Here is a 17,419-nt window from a genome sequence, read left to right as displayed (position 1 = left end):
GACAGAAGATGGAACGAGAACCCTCCTCCTTCGTCCTGCTTACAGTAGGAAACAAGACTCAGAAAAGCAAGGTGAGGCTGTTTGACTCTTCTCCTTTCCTTAAATACTTTCTATTTTATGGATGACTATCTCCAAGTAGCCCCTAGGAAGGGTAGGACTAGTGAAGCTGATGTGAAGAGCTGTAGTTATGGTGATAGCTGCAGAGGCTGGGAGGTGGGGGTCAACAAGCATGTACAAGCACTCTGTCACTGAGTTGTGCTTGATCAGTGGGTGTCTGATCAGCTGCTGTACAGATGTGTGGTTTTGTGCTCATGGCCATGATGTCATGTGGCTCAAGATACTCTAGTTCTACAAGGGTTGAAGAGGAAAAAATGATAGGTCTCCCATCTGGCTCATGCTTTCTCAGGGCAGAGTGTCATTTGCATCAAACCGGCATTTGTTCCCTCATCAGAGTCTCCTTGCTCCTGTGTTTCACGGTTTAACTGTATGGCTTTTTACCTGGACGAGATGTATCTGGATCTCCTCCACTTCGCTTTCAGTTCCTTTTTCATTATTTAATATTTACTTTTGCCTGATGACTAAGAGCAGCAGCTGAGTTCTGCCCTCCTAGTAGCTGCCATGTTTATTGCCCTGCAGCTGGATGCGGATGAGGGTGGCCCTATGTTCTTTTGGACACCCAACAAATAGGAATGAATCCTGTTGGCTACACGTGAGCATATGGGACTGGCACCTATTTTCCTTTGTTTCTTCCACCTGCTCCATCCAGAAGTTGGGTTCTGCTTGCAATTTTACCTTTTTTTTTTTTTTTTTTTTTGGCTTTCCCTTTTCCCCACCACATCGCCTGCCTCTCCCACGCTGGGTCAGACTTCCAGCTCTCCCCTTGCTGCCAGCACTCGTGGCCTGGTGGAAGCAGCTGGTTTATGGAGCAGCCTCAACCACAGCCCCCGCAGGTGCTTTCCACGCTCTTTCATCCTTGAAGTGGATGGCGCTGAAGCTGTGCCCTCCTACGCTTCCCACAAGCTCTCCACCCCTCAAACTGCCCCTGTAGCTTTCCTGCCTTTCCCTGCCAGCTGGCTGCAGCTCTGGGAGCTGGCTCTCGGTGCCTGCAGACTGGAAGCAGCACTCTGGCTCTCCCCAGGTGGAGAGGTGGGAGGCAGCGAGCGGTGCCTTGCTGCAGGTGAGGAAGGCTGCTGGTCCAGGCAGCAGTGGTTGGGGCCAACTGCAGCTCACCAGACTTGTTCTTCGGCATTTCCATGCCCTGCAGAACTTGTTCTGGTTTTGCCAGAGACTTTGCTTCTGCAAGCTTCTGACCTGGAAATTTCACTCTCTCCATACAGCTGGAGTGTAGCATCAGTGAATAAAACAAGAGGGTCACCGTGACCCTCTGGTGAGCAGTGTCGTGGTATTCTTTGCTGCTTATAGAATAAGCTAATGTATATGCCACAATCTTCTTGTTACAGACCTGCAATTTCAGCAAAGATCCCACCTGGGGCCAGGCTTTCACCTTCTTTGTCCACAGTGCTCATTCCCAGTCACTCCATGTTGAGGTGAGAGAAAAGCCTTTCTTTGGAAGACCGAGTGCACATCCGTGGGAAGAAACCTCTTTTATGGTGGATGTGATCTCAGTGCTGGTTGTTTCTGCGTGCTTGTACTGTGGTCCTCCTACTTAAAAGGTGGAAGAAGCACCTGTTGTTGCACAGGTGATTCTCTGTTAGGTGATGCCTGTATCTACCTTTGCTCTAGGATCATGTAATGCATAGTATCTTAGTTCAAAACATGGGATGCTTCTGGCTGTGAAGTGCAAAGGAGGTTTCATACAGGTCTGTGTGTAATAAAGCCATGAATATTTTGCTGTCAGAAATCACAGCCTTCATAATTCTCAGCCAGAGTCCTATCCCTTCACCTTGGTATTTTGGCTCGTATTTCACTAGCATACATTGCGTACGCTAGCATCCTGTATCTCACTAGCATACACTGCAGTCACAGCCAGTTCTATGGCTGTTCACTTGGCTACAGAAGTGGATTTGAACTTAAAAGGTGTATTGAGGTTAAATAGGTTAAACAAACTATTACTAAAAAGCTTGTAAAGGTTTAGACCAGTTGTCATTTTCCCCAGAGCAAGTAAGGAAAGCCAAGTAAATGCCAGGGCCTGGTTTTTCTGCTAAAGCAGTTCTTTCTCTGCATAGTTAGAGATGGGATTTTTACCTAAAACGCTAATTTGTTGTGCTCCTGAAATACAGGCATCGCCCATTTGGAAGTAACCATACTTGATAGTATGTCTTGAAGTAAATAAGCTAATTTTGGTATCTGTCTGAAATACTTTCTTGCTTTGTTGTTCCCAGTGGTATGCTTTTCAGTTTGCCATCTAATAAAACCTTCTTTTTCCATGCCCCCTGCCCTGCTCCCCCACTCCCAGATAAAAGACAAGGATCGGGATAGTGCCCTGGGAACCTCAGTGGTATGTCTCTCCCACTTACTTAAGGATCCAAACATGACTCTGGATCAGAGATTTCAGCTGGATCATTCCAGTTCAGACAGCTTCATTAAGATGAAACTTGTGTTGCGGGTAAGTTGTTCTTTGCCATATTTACTTCACTTCCCCAGCAGGAGCATCCAATTCTAACCAGGCAAAAGAGATGAAAGGCGGGTGTGGAGAAATGCAGCTTTGCCTCACAGATGAGTAGAAAGTAGAAGTGTGACAAGGTCTTCAAGTGCAATTAAGAGTGCACGGTGGAGCTGAGAGGTATCCCTGAGGCTTCCTAAAACTTAGTGCAGTGCAGCGCTGAAAATCTTCTCATGACAATAGAGAGTTAGACTGAGAAAATCTAAGCTGGGGAAATCAAAGCTGCTAAACAGTAAGAGACACTGATGCTTAGGAATTGTTTTCTCATTGTGCTCTGGGTCTGTGTTTAGACACTGTTAAATACATACACAGTAGGACAAAGGAAGAGAACATCACAGCTAATCCCCTAGGCCTCTTTCTTCTCTAGTGGCAAATTCCTGCTGTTACAGTTTTGTGGTGAAATTTCATCTTAGGTGGTAATGCTGGCATTAACCCCAGTCCTTTGGAAGCAGCACTCGTTTCTCTCCCTTGTGATTTTTAGGCCTTGAATATTGAAGAACCTGATCCACAAAGAGTCAAGACTGGCGTCAATGTCTCGAAGCAAGGTCCTGTGCGTGTCATGGAGAAGGGTGGAAACCAGCAAAACTTTGTCTCCCCACCAAAACCAGAAGTCTCAAAAGTACCTCCTGTGAGCAAAGACTCTGGAGCACTTGAATCCCTGCCGAAAAAGGACAGCAGAGAAGACCTGGATGCAAATGACAGTTCAGCAGCACCTGTACCAAGTGAAACTGTTGCTGGCCTTAATGAGGCAGAGCGAGAGCAAAATCCAGAGCATCACCCGTTGCCAGCATTGCATACCAGAGCAGCGGTAGTGCCCACACTGCCAGTCGTACAGGAACTGAGGCTTGCGCCCAGTGTTGCTTCGCTGGGTTCTCTGCCTTCTTCTTGCTTTGAATTAAGTAGCAGCAATCTGGACCTTCATAAGTAGGTGGTTCTTCCAGCTGAATGGTTCTTCTCTTGGGAAGGTTTAGGTTTTATAGGTAGCTGTTGGATACAGTTGAATTCAAGGCTGTTAAGTCATTTGGAGTCTTGGGTCTCAAATCACCCTTTGAAGAACTGGCCCAAGTATTCCAGTCAACAGCAGTGTAAATTACAGGGTGACTATCAGATCAGGTGTCAAGTGAAACCATTTCCTTCTCTGGCTCTCTTAAGAGGTGCTGCATGTGTTGGCTTTATATTGTTCAAGAGCCTTTCACAGAGAATATCCTGGGTCCCATAACACTCGTGATTTTAGCAACAGGAAATTGGAAGTCTGAGTATCCCCCTTCTGTAAAAACATAAACTCTTCATAAGCACATCTGACTGCTTAAAGTTTTGGATGCTGTGTTTTATCCAACAAGTTTTGAGACTCATAATGGTGTGCACAAAGCTTCTGTGGATAGGTGTGCTTGTGTGGGTGTGTGTGTCCTTCCCACAGTGCTGAGTGTGAGGCTGCAGGTAGTCTGCTCCGTCGAGGAGGATGGAGAGCCACATCTATCTCTCCTGGGGTGCAGAATGGAGCTAGTAGGATCCTTAATGAACAGAAGTAGCAAAGAAGGTCCATCTCAATTAAGAAAGCATAGGAGCAGTTATAAACCTGAACATCAAACCCAGTTCCAGCTGTTCAACCTAGTATTCTGGACTGGCAAACTCTCTAGCTCTGAACAGGGCCTCATTTATAAACCATTTTTGAGCAACATTTTGGATTTGAAACCACTTTAATAACATGTAGAATGAAATACAAAAAAGGTCCCATTTTGCATATACTGACATCCTTGAAGGAGCCGAGTAACATGCTAACCTGTACTTTGCTGCTCTCTCTATAGCAGGCCAGCTAGGTGCTTTTTTGGCCGTTTGTACCATGGGGCAGAAATCGGGTACCTGTACAGAAGGCCAGCTAGGCAGTGCTGGCGCTAATGGCAGCGTTGTTTCTAGAGAGCAAACCTTAGGACGCCAGAAAAAAAGAACAGTGCCCTGAAAGTTGGTTTTAGTCGAAAACGCATCACCAATTTCTGAACCTTGTGTCCTGTTTCACGTTGATAGGTCTGTGTGTGTGGTCTGTTACAGAGCTGTATTTAAAAGCTTTGACTGTGCAACTGTCTTACAGTGGGACTGAAATGCCTCTGGGAGAGATCCAGCTGACGGTGCGGTATGCTTCAATACGGCAGAGCCTTGTCGTGCTGGTGAACGGCTGCAGGTAACGCTGACGCTCGCGGGTATCTGTAAAGGAAAGGGGAAGAGCTCTCTGAGCTTGTGTCACACGTGCAGCAAAGCCGGAGCAGAACCACGTGCAGCATAAGCTGCCCAGCTGAGATGCCTTGGCGTTGGCTGACTTTGATCTATGCAGCCTCACTAAGCCCAGCTCCAGTTAATGCCAGCGGCAGGTCTGCAAGAGTGGCCAGCGAGTGGTGCTCGCTGCAGTAGAGATACTTTAAGTTTCATCCACCCAAAACTTCCTCTGAACAGCATTGACAACTGGTGTGTGTCTTGGTATGTCATGAGAGGGATCATGACAAGGATTGATACCTATGACTGAATTTGTAAATGTTAATTTAGGAACCCCAATAAGTGGCTACACACTCAGTAGTGAAAATTTTGTTTAACTTCACATCCTTAAAAGTTTTATTCGCTTATGTTCCAACTCCCAACATAAATGTTTTTGGCCCATGAACCCATGAAGGGTCAGTCTGATTCTGAGAGAGACAAGATATTAAAACACACACAGTGGGAGAACCTACCTTGCTTGTTAACACTGTATTTCTTTTAATAGAAACTTAGTACCCTCTTCCAATCGTGGAGTAGATCCGTATGTTCGTATATACCTGCTTCCAGATAGAAGATGGGCAAGCAGGAAGAAGACTTCTGTTAAGAAAAAAACTCTGAACCCCCAATACGATGAGAAGTAAGAAAACATTAATTATGATTGCTGCTGAAATAGTTATGATCTCTGTATAATGAAAGGGCTTATGTAAAGTATGCTGCTGTTGCTCCTAAGGATTGTCTTGTGAACATTTGCAGGTCTTCCGAAAAAATGGTGCTTTAACTTTGATTTGCAAGTACTTAGGGCTGGCCTTGCTCTGCGTATGGTGGTGTCTATCCCTCCCTGTAGGAGGGCACACCTTCTTCCCACCCCTTTCCCTGATCCTAGCAGATGCAGGCTGCGCTTGCTGCTCTGCACACAGACATTTCCCCACTCATGTTCAACTCCCTGTCGCTGCAGAGGCAATCTTTCCGTTTGGGTACCTCACAAAGCCTGCTTCTCTGTTCATACTTCTTTGCTTGATGCTTATTCTGACAGCTTCCCAATTAAAAGGCAGAAATACAAAGCCTTCTGAGACTGGACCATTCTTCGGACAGACGGATGGATGCTGTCATCAAGACCTGGTGGGAGCAGGGTAAAATGCTCCTGCCTCTCTGCTGACAGTGTCACGTCCACAGCTCTGGCACTGAAATGCAGTGTGTTTTGTATAAAACCAAACACAGTAATGCTTAGAGGTAGAGCTCTTTTAAGAGGTGGTTTTCATCCTGTATTTAGAGGAAGGTACGCATGCATATGTGAAAATAACGTGAATATTGGGTGGTCCAGTTTTTCCCTATGTTGTGTCCTTTCTGTATAGGTCAGAAATGGAGAAAAGATTTGAAAACATTTCATCTTAACACTCAAAAGACTAGAGTTGTGGATTTTGCTTCTGCCTGTTGTCATGTAACTCCACTGATTTAGCGCCAGCACAGCTGTTAGGAACAGCATCCCTTTTTCCTCATCATCAGTATTGACGTGTCCTGTACATCCTCAATTAAGTACAAAAGGTTGAGCAATACTTAGCTCCAAAACACATTACCTGTTTTACAACTCTGACTTGAGGAAAAGCTATTCAGGTGGGCAGAACTGAAGTGATGTAGCGTGGACAAAACTCACTTGACGTTAGATGATGTGTGCCAGAGGCATGAGTCAAAGCCATTAAGAATTTAATTGCCACAGGTTTCAACCTTTGTCTTCTCTTAATGTGGTATAAGCCTACTTTGTAAACTTGGGGGGTTGGCACAGCTATTTCCTCTGAGTAATAAAGGTTGCATGGAAAACATGCTGATCTTCCATGAAGGAGGAAAATGATGGTAAATAGCATTTCATCATGGATGCATGGTTTCCTCTTTCCACCTAGCACAGTGAGCTGTCTGAACAACAGTGTCGTAGTCTTTTGTGAGGCCTGGAAGAGATTTCTTACAAAGGGAATAAATTCTAACTATAGAATTGCCTTTTCTGTGTCTTCCTTCTCTGTTAAAGTTGTGGCCACTGACGCTGTGTTCTGGCCACTGATGCTTATAGGATTTTAATTTTTTACTTAAGTTTATCCTTTCAAAACTTTACTTTTAGGTTTGAATTTTTTGAATCTTTGGAAGATGTCAAGAAAAGGACACTGGACATTGCAGTGAAAAACAGCAGGCCATTCATTTCACAGGAAAGGAAGGAGCTGGGGAAAGTAAGTTTAAAGAAGCTATGCTACCAATTTAATAGAGCTGAACAGTCCGAGTGATTCCTGTAATCCTGAAATGCAGTTGTCCTAATTATGTCTCAGTAATAGGACTATAGCAATCTGGAAACAACTTCTTCTGCCAGATTTTCACTTGAAATCAGGCTCTATCCATGTGGAAGCTTGTGTGGTCTCATGCAATTCATGTGCCATGCTGCTTTATTTCAGAAGGGTGCTCTTGAAATAAAACATGTTTCCTGGGATCCGCTGCCTGTTTGGGGAACGGCTCCAATAGTGCAAACAAGAAGCTGAGAAAGATGTGTGATTAAAACCCAGAATTTGCCAACGGTGCTTTAAGCTTTCTGTGAACAACTTTGATTCTGTGAAAGTAAACTGGAATCACTTCTTGGAAATTCATCTGTCACTGAAGTAGTGCTGCTAAGAAACCGAGCTGCAGGGCTGAGGCCGGCTAATGCCTGTGTCCTGGGAAGGCAGGAAGCTCATTTTCCCGTGAACCTGAGCTGCAGCCCTAGAACTCAAAAGTGGGTCTGGCCTGGGAGGCGTGCTGGCTTAGCTAATCAATTTGTACGCTGAATAATATACAAAGAAATACAATTTATTTTTTTTAAAGGTGCGGATTGACTTGTCACAGGAGGACTTAATAAAAGGTTTTGCACAATGGTAAGTTTTCATCTCTGTACGTTCAAATCCTGCCAATTGCTGTGCTGGGACTTTGCGTAACTGGTAAATGGGCTGTCTGTTTTGGTGAGCAAGAAGAGTATTTGACCTGCAAATGCAGGACTAACTTGAACTAATCTGGTAGTTTTATCTAAGTTGTGCGTTAATCCAGTTGCTAGTGCAATACCTGCCCTGTAAAACAGTTTTAATAAGAGGCCTGTATGTCAATTATAGTCTTCAGCATATTTTAAGTTACCATAAAAGCCACTGGGACACATAAGTAAAAGAACTATGTTTATTAAAGTAACCTTGCAACAAATTTTAACTTGGATAAAGATCTTAACTAAATTAATACCCTGATCAGCAATATATATATATATATATATGATAAAACTTTAATTACAAAGCATTTACAGAAACTATTATAATAAGCTACTCACAGTTTTGCTTGTATGATGTTCACTGTGGTTCAGACTTAAATGTTAAGCATTGGTCTGAGGCAAAGATTAAGACCAGGGGTTTCTTTTTCCCCTTCTACGTCTGTAGTTAATGGCAGTAGTTCTTCCTCCTTCACTGGAGCCCAAGGAATGCAGTGTCAGTAGTCCAGGAGCTTGCCATCTACGCAGGCAGTGAGCCACTCCTGGCCAGTGGGATAGGAAAACCAAGTTCTGCTGGCCGAGCTGGTGCCTGTGTCTCACGTAAGGATATGGCAATTATGGGAGTAGGAGAAAAATGACATGTCCAAAGTTCCTGGTAAAGAGCTGAAGTTTGAGGCCATCTCCGAAGCCTCCTTTGCCAGGCCACCTATGAAGCCCAAGCACTAAAGTAGCCCAAGTTCTCCCTGTTGTGCCAGTTAAAACTTTAAAGAAAGTCTTTAACTGCTATAATTACTTATTGTGTCTGTCTTGCAGGTATGAGCTGACAAGGAGTAGACGCAAGAAAAATTGATTTCTTCTCATGTACATAAGTCACTAATTTTTCAACTTTATATGGATGTACATATCTTTTGTAATTAATGTGTTTTGAACAGTCACTGCAAATTTGAAGCAGTCTCCAGCTCAGGACATGTAAATCTCAGAGCTTAGTTCTCACTGAATTAAAAAACCAAACCAACCCACCGCCCACACTGGGAATAACTTGTCCCTAAATAATAAGTCCTTTATTTTTGCTGTTTCTGGCCTATCATATCCGCCAAAGGACCCTGAAGTATGAATACTCTCTTAAGGAAGTGTTGAACCTGGAGATGTTTTAGACTGTCAGCTAAGTGTCATTACTCTGCTTGGCAGTCTCATTTCCCTAGGATCCTATTCATGTTGTTTTAACATGAAATCATTGTACTTTTAAAAAAATAAATTTTTAAACAGCATTCTTCAGCTGTAGGGCTACAGAACGTGTTGAAAGAAACTGTTTAAGACTCTAATAGATAGCAATTGTTTTTTTGAGAAACTAAGAAATTTATAGTCCACTGTTCAAAAGTATCTTAGCAGACTGTGGCTGCAGGTATGTATATAATCAGCTTCCAAAAGGAGGGAGATCAATTTACCAAGATGTCATTAAGGTTTTAGTTTGTGACGCCTTAACATAGTTTGTTCTTTGTTACAGTACATTTCAAAATCTTGTAAACCTTGATAGTAAAAGCATTCTGCCTGAGGAACAGCAGAGTTTTGTAAACTAAGCTTTATTAATATTGGAGCAAAATATACCAAAATATTTTTGGAAGCTTGGTGTACTTGTTTCTGTACAATAAACTTCTAACTGTCTTGCATAAGAAACTTGATCTATGCCTTTCTAAAACTGACTTTTGAAATATGACCATGGTAAATTCAAATCCATAAACCACCTCCTGAAGTAAGTTTCAAATATTTTTTATCAAGATTAAATTAGTCTGCCTTGGTCCATAACCAGAACAAATACTTACTAAATAACAACTTGCTTGCATCTCCAACTGATCTGAAAATGTAAACAACATTTTGAAATAGGCTCTCCAGAAAACCAAGATAGGCAAATGATGAATGTGTTATGGCTAAAGCAGCTAGAGCACCTTTTTCTCGTACTTACTGGGTCAGCAACATTCAAAATGCTTAGTGGTTATAATATGTCTGCCTTTGTGCTGGGCTCAGTTTCCTAGACTGATATAGAGTCTATTGGTTCTCTCTCTGGAATTGAGTAGACCAGGTAATAGCAGTTACAGTAAGTTTTTCTTAAATCAACCATGAAACAAAAATTAAGAAAAATGAAAAAAGGCAGCAGCCTTTATTGATGTCAAAAAATCTGAAACTGTTGGTTAGGGTAACAGAGGTCAGAGGTAGCTGTAATGTCATACACATCAACAGGTACATTCACAGGTAAGAAAAATCTTGCTAGAAAAGACCAGAGTAACTCTTAACTAGCTACCAATTTCAAATTTTGCACAGTAGGTAAAATATCATCCAGGTTACTGATCTCTGAAACAGAATGAAAAGCAAAATGGTTAAGGCGTTTGTACCTAAAACATCTTGAAGTTCAGCCAAAATTCTAACTTAAATGTTAGAAATACAGCTAGTGAATAAAATAAGCTCCTCACACCTTTTAACGCTGTTGGAAAAAACTATTTAGCTTATGAGTAATATGATTGAATGTACGCAATCCCATGTTCAATGAAAACAAAAGTATTTTTGTCACGGAGGGAAGATGGGAAGAAGAGGAGAGTGAGGCAAAAGTTAGCACCTTCCCTCACATCCTCCTTGTGTGTTAGCACACCAGGAATAAACAAAACACATGTTAAGCTATTTAAAGTTTTAGGAAGAAGTGCTGGCTTGAAGATAATTACAACTGTTGCAAATATTACTCACCTAGAAGACAGAGCAAATCTTGAATGAGAGCTTGAAATGGTGGAAAGAAGCACTCATGTTCTTCTAGCTTACTGATTATACTGAAATGTGCAAGTGAGAAAACACTGTTAGTAGTATATAAAACCATCTACACCAAAAATGTGTTCCTCAGGTTCTGAAACCTGCAGCCAACAAGTGTTAGCTGTCAAAAGAGAATATCTAGTTTTACTATTTATGCCCTATATACATCCTTCCTTTCTTCCTTAGGTGGCACAAGGTAATTTTTGGACTGGAACATTAGTCTATGTATGCTAAATATACTGCCAGAGGGTGGCTGATATAACTGCCTCAGAGATGGAGCAAGGAATGTTTTATAAGCAGCTATTCTCTAGTTAAAACTGTGAGTGAGTGCAGAAAGGTTGAGGGAGTTAGTATTGTTAACTCAGCATGTGTCAGACTTACTTGCTGCCTGCTGCAATTAATTTTTAGTATGTTTGCAGAGCAAAAGCTCTTATGGTCTGCTACCAAGTGTATGTGTTTTATCTGTTGAAGGTAGAACAAGATTTGTCCAGTTCCCAAACTATTTGTAGGCAGACTGAGGCATACCTTCTCTTAGCAACTAATACACTTCCATATTACAGCTGAAACCTTGCAACACTTTCTCCTCCCCACCCACGTGCAGTGTTTGCTTGGTCTCCTTATGAAACACACATCCTGCTAAGGCTTATTTGATCACCTTATCCACGCAAACCAAGACAGTGTTTTGGAAACTTCTGGCCAGCTTTATACTTTTGGAAGTATTCCAGATCTGTTTCCTGTAGGATAGTAGTAGCTCCTTTACTACCACAGCTCACTGACTTTGTGACAAATAATTAAAGTTTCTTTCAGTAGCAGTTTTAGTCAGTTCTCTCAATTACTAAATTTCATGTTTGAGGAATGGTCACCCGTGGAACAGCCCCATGTACCTGTGGATGTCTTGGGTCCCCAGAAGCTGCTGTACCTGCTCCGTCATGTTCTCATTAATGATGTCACACAGTTTCCCAACAGTATCTACTACCACAGTGGGTGGAGCTGAACTGTCTGTAGAAAAACAAGCACTTCATGTTTCTTGTAACAGTAATAACAGGAAAGTATTTTAGACACAATCCAATTCTTGCAGGTGGCCAGATTTTATTCAGTTTTCACATATCTACACATAAAAGTTCCATCATTCACAGAAAACAAAGTGCCTATGGTCAGAAATAAACTACTGTTAGCTAGGAATGCTGAATCTCTCACTAATCCTTTAGTGGCTAAAAAAATTTGTCAGAGCTATGCATTTTCACAGCAGAGATGGTACTAAAGTGCACCCTACAATATCAGTGGAAATCAGCCAACTGAAATTATATGTAGAGAGAGGGTTATTCATTAGGTTCCTGTAACACAGCAGAAGCACAGTATAGGGGCTAGGCCAACAAAGAACCTGCTCAATACAAACGCTGTTAACCAGCCAGAACTTGTTTTGGTATTGGATCTTACCTGCTTTGACTGCTGCGACTGAAGGCAATAGGCTCCTTGTCCTTTTCTCCCTCAGTTTCAGAAGAACTAGGCTTGGAGAAGGCACCCTCTGAGCTCCATTGGTTTGCAATTATTAGGGAGGCAGGAGGCTTCCTCCTCTCCTGCGCTGGCTACAGGCAGGAAGGCTGTTTCCCTCCTCAGATGAGGCTCAGAAGACCCCAGTAGCCCAGGAGCCTTGCTCTCCAGCTGTACGCCCTACAGCACAGCCAAACCTATAAACCCAAGAGCAGCAGCAGCTGCTGTTCTCCAGAAGGACAAACCAGAAGAGAACGGGTACTGGGAAGTAACTAAGTATGCCTTCGAGTGCTGGCATTTAGTTTTTGTCATTCAACAACTTCATAATTTTTAAGTTTAGCACCATAAGAAGGAAGTTCCTGAGGACTGGACATAATTACAATTGAATGAATTACTGAGTAGAAATCTACAGCAGAGGTTGAGTTATTTTTTCTTAAACTTGTTATCTTTCAAGTAAAGAATGAAAGATGGTCAAGAAGAATTATGAAGTCAGCTCACAGGGAACAAAGCTTTGTGGGGAAAAAAAAAAAACAAACCAACCCCAAAAATATTAAAAATTCAATTTCATCTGCTATTCCTTTCTTCTGCCTCCCTGGTATTCCTCAGCAACTGCTAAAGGCTTACAAATAATGGGGTTTTGCTATTTAAACTGCCACTTGACAGCAATCTATTTTTATCTTCGCAGAATATACCTAGTTTACTCATTTCTCAGCAGCTCACAATATTTTCTATGAAGAGATCAGCCTTTCACTTGTCATGTTCTCCTTTTGGAGACGGTCTGAACAAATGCTAGGTGGTAAGTCTTTACCTAGTTCCAGGAGCTCATGGAGATTTCTCATAGCGTTGGTCATTTCCCCAAGCTTTGTGTAAACCTCATTCATTCGTGGATAAACGCCATTCAGAGAATTCACATCGAACAGCTTCTGGAAGTGAGAGACTATTGCAAACAGGGTTGGTAAGGACGGTGTCTGGCTGTTCTGTAGCAAGCAGAAAGAATAATTCGTCAACGTTATTGCTTAACAAAGCAAGGATTCTTTTAAACTGTGAAACATTCTTAAAACTAGTCTATGAAGAAAAACAGGTGTAACTTCCCTTATTAAATCACAGCCTTTCAAATATTCTTAAATCTGAAGAGATATTTTAAAGAGAGTTTTCAGACACAAATATCCAGCAAACCAAAATACTCTTTTGAAAGCTTTCTTCTCTGTTGCTTAGTAAGTACGTTTATGTATTCTCAATGCTGACTGAGAAACAGACAGAACAGGATAATACCTGAGACTACAGGGCAATGCAAATTCATCGTTGGTCAAATGACTTTGATTAAAGCAGTCTTCCCCAAGGTGAATTTATCCATTAAATTAAAGTAGTCTTGGACTATTGAATGTCTTCAAACAGCTATTTCTGAAAACCCGCAAGGCTTTCAAATGCACAAATCTAATCACTGTGTGAAGAATGCATTTAACAATTCCACAATAACTTGTGATTATAAACGCCTGGTAAGAATTACCTTTTCCTTATTTTCTATTTCTTCCAAAATTGCATCTACTATGAACTGGAGGTCTTCAACTCGTATGGATTCTCTGTTATCCTGTGGATCTGCAGTGTGGCAGGGCACCAATTCCAGACACAGTTTTCTTAAGGACCTATGCAAATCCTTTTAAAAGAAGGGAGGGGACACAACTTATTTTATAGTAACTTCTTAAAGTTGTTTTTATTCTAGAGATGAGGAGATTTTCTGTTTCTCATATGCAAAAACATTCCAGTAATGGAGACATTAAGGTTTTAGTTTTCATGGAATTTAAGCACAGTATCTTGCTTACATTCTTCCGATTTAAAAAGAACACTGATAGTCTGAAGTACTTCATATATTATAGTTTCAGTAAAATAAGAAGTGTTGGTCACAGAGAGTTTGGTTTTAAACAAAATTACTCCACTTGTATTTAGATCAAAAAGTTACTGTTCTGGCAAGACAAAAGGAAGAAAGAGAATGCATCGTCATTAAAGCGTGAAGTACACAGACTCTGAAGTTTAAGTGTCTTCTTAGGGACTCAGCCAGTGAACAAAAACATTTAGATGATACACACAGAGGAACATCTCTGGCCTGTAGGCACACTGCACATTTTTCACTTTACTATGGTTTTAAAGTGCTATATAAATGGACAGCAGAATTATTTTTAAAATTTAACACCAAAGTCAGGCAATAACAAAAGCTACAGGCAGTAAAAAACCCTACATGCAGGGAGAGACCGAGGGGTGGTCAGCAGTTTAAAGGAGGAATGTAAAGCCAAGTACAATAACGCATTACCTTTAGGGCCATTAGCTGATCTGCCCACATTTCTATAGTAAGTGGAAGGTGCTCAAATCCACATTCCTGTCCGTTCTCCTTAATATAATTTTGCACTGGCCCTTTACTGCGCCTGTATATTAATGGAGGAGCTCTTGGACTTCGCAAAATAGAATCAATATGGGACAAAACCTTCAACACCAAATAACAAGTGTTATTGCTCAGATATACATGACATTTTATAATAAAATCCCTCTCCACCACTGTCATGATTGTCTAAACACTACATCATAAATAGCTCCAATAAGTTACTATCGATGAATTTTACAGATGCATTCAATATGCAATAGATTCAAAGATTTAAAAACATACTAGCTAGAAGATACGTAAAAGTAATGCAGATATACTTCCCTTTGAGGGTTATTTAACATTTATCCACTTGAGGCATTGTTACTTCCACAGTTTACATTTTGCTAAGTTTTATTATATTTGCTTTTTTTTTTTTTTTTTTTTTTTTTTAATTCAAGGAAAAATAAAAGCCACTATCTTCTCAGGCATGTTTAAAACCGTAACATAAGGATCTGTTTTGCCCAAGACCTTTAACAAATCCCCTGTCCTGAAAAGACTTTAGCTAAATCATTGATTTGACATTTGCCAACCCAGTCTCTGCTTCCTCGCTGTATTTCAGGTAGTTTACACTAAGATAGAACAATTAAGAACAAGCCTACGTTAACTGCCAAATTCAGAACATTACGCATCTTGTGTAGAGGACTTCATGTGAACTCTTAGATTCAAAATAGCATACTTCAGTTTACATAGCTAAACAAAACTCATGTATTATATTTCACTGTAACAGTGCTAGATACACAGAGTACAGATAAAATTTGCATACCTGTAAGTATTGCTGGCAAACTGCCTGCAGCTGATCTACTCCTGCGGTACTCTCAGGTTCTTTCTTTTCTTCTGTTCTTTCTCCGTTACTACTCCCCGAAGATCTACATGCCAAATACATACAGTGGGTTACACAAGTAGCCTTACCAGGAGATACTACTTTCAACTTGACTAAAGAACCAGGTATGCAGCATATATACTTACACCTACGAAGTAAAATCTCCATTTTTTGATGCCTGCCAATAGAATTCCATCAAACTGAACTAGCTGAAGAATGTAATACCTCACATAAATATCATTAATTTATCTCAAGTCTTCAGGTTGAGGTTATTCCAAACTGCATGCTAATTTAGAAGGGACACCACCAGATGTACAGTTGCTCTGTTACCAGAGGTTCTACCACGGCTGAAGACTTAAAATCCAGAATTTTACTCAAAAGGGTCAAATTCCATGCTCGCAGTCTTTATCTACTTCTGCTTGAACATCTTTCCTGCCTTACTATATATAGCTCGCTACCCTTCTTGTCAAATCTAAGATTACTTTCTCTAAAACTACCATCTACATCATATCCACTGCATGAGAGAAAAGACCATTTAAATATACACAAGGTCAAATGAAGAACTGAACATTTTTAAAGTTTAAGTGATGTCTTTCTCAGGCTATAAAATATTTAGCATTCAGTATACACATGCACAAATGATGAAGTGAAATTACAGATAAAAATACTTTGTCAATACTGAATCTCTAATACCTTCAATGTATTTTCTTGGCAATGTTTCAGAAAAAAACCTAAGTCAATTTCTAAGAATAATAGGGACATAACTTCAGTAGTGTCAACATTTTGCCAACTCATACTTTCTCATTCATAAACCCATAACGTAACCAGTAGCTTTCTTTATGCTCACGGAAGCAGCAAACAACACAGTTTGGTCCTGTCCATGTTGCCTGCGATAGCACTCAAATCAAATCCAGAAAGACAAAATGAAATAAAGAAGACAGACTGCTGTGCCCCCATTTGGAGACCATGCCATCATTTCAGAGATTCACAGGGTGTCTTCAGAGATAGAGTAGCATTTGCTGCCCAAAACCAGGCTCTGAGGAACAGTGATAAAGTACATGGTTTGTAAGCTACTATATACTCTGCAACCTGTAATGTAGCTTTGCCTTAAGAAGTTCAGAGGATTCATGCAAGTTACTGAAGAAATATACTTACTGGATAGTTTTCTTTAAAGCTTTCTCTAGTTTCTTCACTTGGTGCTTGTAAAGTTTCAATTCCTGTGCAGTTGGTCTGTTAGAAAGAAAAAGTACCACATTATATGTCTTGCATTTGAAGGTATCTATAAAACTCAGCCAAGCAAAGGAGTAAGAAAGCTTTGCCAGTGCCGCAACATCATTCTGGAAATGAAATTCTGCAACATTTCTATGTGGCAACAGCAATAAACAGACAAATAACCATTAGCAGTTGTTGTTATTAACAGCGTAGGGAAGGAAGGCTGACTGTTGCTGCCATAACTTACTTCTATGCATCACTCTTAAAGGCAGATTTTATACTATACTTTTACAATTGCTGGTACTTTCAGTTTCTTTGTAAAGCAAAGTCTACCAAAGTGCCCTTACAAAGAATGATACTTATCCTTTCTCACCTTATTTCCAAATCTTTCTTGAGATTTATATTTTCAAGTAAAAGCTGTTCATTCCTGGCTTTTGTTTCAACAAGTTGTTTCTGGAAAGACTGCAACATAGACTGTGTTATTTCTTTTATTTCACTCATTCCATCATCAATAAGCTTGAACACTTTTAAAGTATGTGTTAAGAAGGGTTCCCATTTGCCTACATAGCAAGACAGCGTGGATGACGAATTATAGTAGACAAAGATCAAGCGCCTGCTGCATTAGACTACAGGTGGAGAAGCTGTGATTAAGGAGGTCTATGCAGTCCCCAGCAAAGACAACTTCACAACATAGTACTGAATCTTTGCATAAAGACAGCGAACCCTGCCCGGAGAGTTGACAAGTTAAGACGACATGTTAAGAACAAGGGGATAGAAATCAAGCACATATATGTTTCTACATGGCTCTTGAAGGGTTACCATTTAGAGATCTGCACTGACTTA

At 40.9% G+C, this 17,419-nt stretch overlaps 2 protein-coding genes across 9 annotated transcripts in view; one reads left to right on the top strand and one right to left on the bottom strand.

The window, feature by feature from the left end:
• Positions 1-9,067, top strand: part of ESYT3 (extended synaptotagmin 3) — a 34,151-nt gene extending 25,084 nt beyond the window's left edge. The window contains exons 15-23 of the mRNA XM_049814534.1: positions 6-71; positions 1,461-1,547; positions 2,417-2,566; positions 3,105-3,547; positions 4,710-4,799; positions 5,373-5,504; positions 6,975-7,080; positions 7,703-7,752; positions 8,661-9,067. Coding sequence (XP_049670491.1) covers positions 6-71; positions 1,461-1,547; positions 2,417-2,566; positions 3,105-3,547; positions 4,710-4,799; positions 5,373-5,504; positions 6,975-7,080; positions 7,703-7,752; positions 8,661-8,697 — 1,161 coding nt within the window. The 3' untranslated portion in view covers positions 8,698-9,067. The remainder of the gene's footprint in view (positions 1-5; positions 72-1,460; positions 1,548-2,416; positions 2,567-3,104; positions 3,548-4,709; positions 4,800-5,372; positions 5,505-6,974; positions 7,081-7,702; positions 7,753-8,660) is intronic.
• A 906-nt stretch (positions 9,068-9,973) lies between these two features.
• Positions 9,974-17,419, bottom strand: part of CEP70 (centrosomal protein 70) — a 32,176-nt gene continuing 24,730 nt past the window's right edge. For 5 of the 8 annotated variants that reach the window (XM_049814474.1, XM_049814481.1, XM_049814522.1 and 2 more), the window contains 9 exons: positions 16,950-17,038; positions 16,520-16,594; positions 15,308-15,410; positions 14,437-14,607; positions 13,639-13,785; positions 12,940-13,108; positions 11,525-11,639; positions 10,581-10,660; positions 9,974-10,193 (listed from right to left, as the gene is read on the bottom strand). In XM_049814474.1, coding sequence (XP_049670431.1) covers positions 10,132-10,193; positions 10,581-10,660; positions 11,525-11,639; positions 12,940-13,108; positions 13,639-13,785; positions 14,437-14,607; positions 15,308-15,410; positions 16,520-16,594; positions 16,950-17,038 — 1,011 coding nt within the window. In that variant the 3' untranslated portion in view covers positions 9,974-10,131. The other 3 variants (XR_007507733.1, XM_049814499.1, XM_049814489.1) reach the window with 3 other exon arrangements.

The sequence above is a fragment of the Accipiter gentilis genome, chromosome 1 (assembly GCF_929443795.1).
Source record: "Accipiter gentilis chromosome 1, bAccGen1.1, whole genome shotgun sequence".
NCBI classification, from domain to species: domain Eukaryota; kingdom Metazoa; phylum Chordata; class Aves; order Accipitriformes; family Accipitridae; genus Astur; species Astur gentilis.
This window is presented reverse-complemented; position numbering and strand designations above follow the sequence as displayed.